Here is a 6000-nt window from a genome sequence, read left to right as displayed (position 1 = left end):
CAGAACACTCCCAGATCCACAAAGCTACAGTTACTCTAAAGGTACATGGCACATATATACCTGTGGGTCTTTGAACATGAGCAGACTGGTCCCAGGGACTTAGTACTGTCTCAATGTCTATTATCCTGTTCTATAGCTGTTTGCTTTAGTTAATGAAATGGAAAATGTTCTTCTAACCTTCTTATAAAGCCAATTTTGCCTTTGTAGAATAAGGATTTCTATAAACAATAATTGAGACTCTGCTTTTACTTCACACAATACAAATCATACTGATTGCAGATGTCAGAATTAAATGACAAGATTTAAGAAATAGTTCATAACTTTCAGAAGAAAACTCTGCTTATTAAAGAAAAGCTCTTTCCACCAAAAAAAAGTTTGACAGTAATTTTCAAAGACACAAAAACCCTCCATAAAGAGCATCTTTACCGAGGCTTGTTAGTAAAGCATGTTGCTGCTTTATTTTAGATCCTTTCCTCTCCATAGATGGAATTTAAGTATAATCAGAAGAGAGCAATAAAACACACTGACCTGAATTTGCTGCTGCAGTAGATTGATTTTGTGCTGCTGTTGCAGAAGTTGCTGCTGTTGTCTTGCAATCTATTAGAAATAAAATTTCCATTAAATTAAAACAGTAATATTGAAACTTCAATATTATGAGTGAAAAACATCTTATTAGTTATTCTTTATTATATTTTTATTAAGCATAATTTTTTTTTAAAAAAGAAGGATATTTTAGAGGTATCTGTACATGTGACATAAACATTTTAAATTTAAACGCAAATCTAGTTAGCCAGTAAGAAATATGTATTTTCAGCACTTAGGCCTCAACTCTGCAAAGCGTAGAAACATGGGTTTAGCTGTGTGCATGTGAATAATCTCATCACAATTTAACAAAGCATTTAAGCCCATGGTGATCTTTGACTATGATGCATTACTGTTAGCTACAATGGGAATGAAACACATGCTTAAAATTAAGTGCTTTGCTGAATGGGGATGGGATTACTCAGGTGCTTAAGGTTAAACACACATTTTCCTGCTTTGCTGAACTGGAGCCTTAGCTAGTATTTATAGATGTTTCACTATTCAGCACAAGCTCCTAGGGCAAGCTTCTCTAACTTCATTCACAATGAGCAGCACATTACTTCTCTTGTAAATCTCAATGTCTTCCTTGGAACTACTCAAGGAAGTAGGGTCTCATTCTGTGTAAAAGCAATACCTGATGCTCAGTAACTCATCCTCAACACAACCCTGTGAAATATGTAGATATTCTTACCTTCGATTCAGTAAGGGATCTGGAGGGTAAAGGTTCACTATATCCCTTCTCTAACATAGACGGAGAGAAGCAAGTGTTCAGGGCAGGGAGCACTAAGAGACTAACAAGAGAGAATCTGCCCCAGACACACCCCCACAGCCCCGCAACCCAATTCCCACAAACCATCCCAAACCAGCATGCAAGAGCAGAAGGTAAATAGGACCCTGCCCTCAGACCCCAGAGCGGCTCCCTGCAATGGGTAACACAGACTGCAGCTACCAGGGAGAAGGTGCAGGGAGCTGGGGGAACAACTGGACTTCTGCTTGCGAAGGGCGACCATGCAGCAGACTGAAACAAGGACAAGATTTGTGTTTCCTGGAAACCCCAGCCTCAGCACTTCTGCTACCTTCGTTTCTTAAGTATAATTTCCCCCCCTATAAATATTTATCTAGAGCAGAGGAACCACATAAAACGGCAAGAAGTTGGTGACAAAGGTAGCTTGGTCACTCGAATCCACTGTTTCGGTTTTGGCAAAACCCCTCCTGGTGTCCTTCCCCACTATCTTCCGAGCACACTTACTCTCTCTGTCATAAACAGAGAAATTAAGTAAAATGTTTTTATGATAAAAAAATTACAGAAATGTAGCAAGGTTGATTTGGAAATAAACAATCACATAGTTTTAGTGCAAACTGTTCAGATTAACTCCTAAGGAATCTGCAGTTACATATTAACAGCTTGTAATTGTGCACACACAGAGGTCAAGTCTGTCATTTCTTTAATCTCTCACTTTGTCACCTGGAAATAGCTCTGCCATTTTTTTCACTGCTACAGTTAAAATTCACTTTTGTATGGGAGACCAACACAAAATTCATACATATTTTAAGTCTTGCATATGGCCTCAAGGAGAAAAATTGAGGTCTATGTGATTCTGGGGCTGGATCAAGGCAAAATGCATCACAGAAAAGGAATCAAGCAACTGTCATAGCCCACTACACTGATGCTTGTAACAGGGATCAGACTCCCTTTATGAAGCTGGTGTTCAAATATTTCTGGGTAAGTGTCCCAGTAAGTCAATAAAAATATTGAAGCAGGCCCTGGTCTGCTAGTGGAAAAGGTAATTCCAACAGAGCTAGCTGCCTGCGTGCCCAGGTAACCTCGGGGCAGCTCCTAGGACCTCAGGTGACCTTTGTCAGATCAGTGGTCAGCAGACCACTTGGAAAAGCAACTCTAATGGTAACTGTCCTACAGAGAGAATTTAAAAACCTGTATGAGTGCTTGAGTTACTATTTTTGATGAGTAACACACTAATTGTGCTATTCCATCTTAGAAGTCTAGTGCTTGTCACTAAAGATAAGCACTGTCGGGTTTATGTCCACATTGTCCCTGCTGCTAAAATCGCGGTGAAGGTAACAGAAAGATTATCATGATATTCAGCTTCAGAAAGGAATTATTTGTAATTTCACATTGAAATCAGATACCGCAAGGAGCTGCATCATGGGTCATTCTTCCTGAGTGCTGTGTCTTTTTTCACAGATACACGGTATCCTAAGTCCAGAACTGTTTGGAGCTGGCTGCTACTTAACCTGGTAAGCCATAGCCAAGGCCAGGATGAGACCTTTGCTTACATGTGTAAAGGCACTGATCTGCCGGAGTTCAGACTGTTTGTGAACAGCTTTTTGTACCTGTATGTACAATATAGTACCATTTGAATAGGCATTTCCTGATGAAAACCAGAAATATATCATGAAGCATCCAATGTCAATGGTTCCTCTCAGATGGAACAGTACTGTGATAGAAAATGTATCCAATACCCCGCAATGCAATTACCATAGCATAGTCTTGATGTATAGGCTTGACACAGTAAAGTAGGATACACAAGCACCATGTGGCTCAAATTCTGAATTTTATTTGCCTATTGGTTGAGCTACATGCTCGCTTCATTGAGCATGACAACCTAGTTTTAAGTGTCATTTAATTTTCATTTTGAAATATAATTACAAAGTGTTCACTGTAAGATATCACTCGTCTGCAAATGTGTCAAGATTAATTTGTGCTAGCTTATTCACAAGTGTCAATAGTTAATTACTGTGTCATCTCTGGATGGCTAAATGACATTCTAACTTCTGATTTTTTACAGTGTTCCTTTATGTTATTTTCCATTAGGGGATGAGTCCATATTCCTACATGTGGGCAAATACTCAAGCACGTAAAATACCAGACGTCACAACTCATTAAAATCAACAGAGCATATATTGCTGTATATATCCTATAAAATACATTTAACTGAAAAGATAATTCTAGTAATAATGTCAGATTCCTAAAAACCACACATTAATTTGGATCTGTCTGATCTAATGCCTTTTGTACAATGAGAAATGGACAGCTCTTTGGACAACTGCATCTTTAAAAATAAAAAACAAACAAACAAAAAAACCCCACAAAACAAATAAACAAATCAAACCTTACTTGTAGAAGATATTTGAAGGTTTGAGGAGTTAAAGTTTTTTGTTCAATTATTTTCATGTCAAAAAGAGAAAGTGTTAAATAATGCTTATAGTCTGGCTTATTTGTAACTCCCAAAATTGCATCTTAGTGCAAGAAACAAGAACTGTGAAATCTATCAAATGCCATTTATTCTAGGAAATAAATTATTTGAATGTCCACACCCACTTTTTTTCTCAGGGTCCTATAATATTTCCTCTTTCTGGAAAAAACATGTAATTTCTGAAGATATTTAAGCTCTTTTATCAAAAAAAAAGATGAAACACCAAGCAGAACAGTGCTTATGATAAGCATTCTGCATGAAACATTTTCACAGGTTTCTTTCTTGGAGCCTCACCTGTTCTTGCTGTTGGCGAGCAAGGTCCATTTGCTGCCGTTGTTTTTCAATTTGTGAGGCTGCCAGCTTTTTCTGTTCATCATGGGCAGCCAGGAGCTGCTCCCGTAAGCTGATCAGCTGGGTGATCATAGTAGAGAGCTGTCGCTCTTTTTCTGCCAGGCTTTCTGGTGTACCTAAATGTGCAGGAAAGATGTACTGTAAATACGAGATAGACAATAGTTACCAAGCAATATTCACCAAAAAAATGGCTGAATCACCAACATGCTTATTTCAAGTGGCAGCTTGAATATATATTTTACTTACAAATCCCAAAAGAATCTAGTACGTAGCTTTGCTGTGCTCTAAGCACTGGAGGATATAGCAAAAATTGGAACAGAAAAGATATAGAGTATTTCTTCTTTTCTGACAGGAGTAATTAATGATGCACTGTGTACAAATCTCTGTATCTTTTCCATCTAAATCTGCCCAGTGTGATAAATACATTCACAGTTTATAAGACATAATTTTCCTTCACCTTATATATTTTGTTGTTTTTTCCCCCAAGTATGTAAAAATGCTAAAAATAATATTAAAAGATGCTGTCCAGTGGAAGAAGTAGTTCAATAGTTTATTGATCATTTCTCTAAAATACCCGTATATCTGGTAGGTCATTTGGGTAAATGTAAGCTTTGGTTATGGAACGCACATTAAAAATGAGCTCTACTTGTCCCTAAGAGAAATGGCTAACCTGAGAAAATGGCTTAAAAATTTTCATTTAACTTTCAAAGTTTACTCTACAGAGAGCACTTAATTAATATGAAACTACGGTACATTTATTCTTTGCACTAATGATGCTTAATGGTCTGTTTATGGGTAAATTGCATGGGTCTCCTAAGTAAGAGAGTACAGGGTCCTTTTGCAAATCAGTCCAAAAATATTCCGTCTTACGTATGAACATATTACTTTGTCACAAACAGCAATGTCAGCTCCTATGATTGAGCCATACACTGCATTTCCTTGTGTGAGCATCTCAGACCCACAGCTCTATGTAATTATAGTAAGGTAGCTGTTCAGGAATATTGGAAGAGCATCTGAAAGAGGTTTACAGTTAGAAGTGGGATAAATGAAGCAATTTTATGTTGTACAGGAGAACTGAGAGTTAGAGAAGAAGCGAACCAAATCAAGAACTAGTCAGGTCTGTAATCTGCCACAATGATATGAGAAGTGGCACAAAAGAGAGGGTATTCGCATCCTTCCTTTCCTCCATTCACAATAGAGGACTGTGATAAAGAAGTCACAGGACTTTTGAAGGGGAAGAAAATGTGTGAGGAACAGGACCTGGGAGGGAATGGAGAAACTGTCACCAAAATTATGACTCCACCTTCTTCCCAGGAGTAAGATGGATATCTTCTAGGGAAGAGAAGAAAGAGGTTGACAGGTTTCATAAGGAGAGGGAAGACAAAACAGACTCCTGCCAAGCAGGTCACAAACCGAAGATGCTCTACTACTTACATCGTGCTGTGATGGGACCAATATTATTCTTACACAGAATTTCATTTGCAAAAGCAGCATACAAGAAACCTCTGTCTATAAGTGCTTTCTATGGAAAAAGAAACTGCATGGCTTAAGGCATTCACTCTAAACAAAGCAAACTCCCAGAAACAAAGGGTACCTATTTTTCTGTACATTTCTTCATTGCATTTAACAACATAAAGTACTGAAAATATTCAATTTCTTAGCCACTATTAACTATCTTAGTTTTAAAAGAGTCTGCAACAAACTAATGTTTCAGTACCCTGTAATGCCAAATCTTAATTCAGTATACATGTGACACAGGTCTCCAGACAAGGCAAAATGAGTAACTTCTGTTGTAGTGGAAGTTTTAGAAATGGTTAGCAATTTTCTTAGTCACAAAAAGTATGATGGATGC

General features: G+C 37.7%; 1 protein-coding gene across 1 annotated transcript in view; it reads right to left on the bottom strand.

The window, feature by feature from the left end:
* Window positions 1–528: 528 nt before the first annotated feature.
* Window positions 529–6000, bottom strand: part of LOC104079841 (transcription factor SOX-6-like) — a gene marked incomplete at its 3' end in the record, with an annotated part of 88799 nt that continues 83327 nt past the window's right edge. Inside the window, exons 4-5 of the mRNA XM_009582015.1 lie at window positions 4092–4264; window positions 529–597 (exon numbers count right to left, since the gene is read on the bottom strand). Coding sequence (XP_009580310.1) covers window positions 529–597; window positions 4092–4264 — 242 coding nt within the window. The remainder of the gene's footprint in view (window positions 598–4091; window positions 4265–6000) is intronic.

This window comes from Fulmarus glacialis, unplaced genomic scaffold (genome assembly GCF_000690835.1).
Source record: "Fulmarus glacialis isolate BGI_N327 unplaced genomic scaffold, ASM69083v1 scaffold16377, whole genome shotgun sequence".
Lineage (NCBI taxonomy): Eukaryota > Metazoa > Chordata > Aves > Procellariiformes > Procellariidae > Fulmarus > Fulmarus glacialis.
Note: the sequence above shows the minus strand (reverse complement) of the source record. Positions and strands in the feature narration are given on the sequence as shown.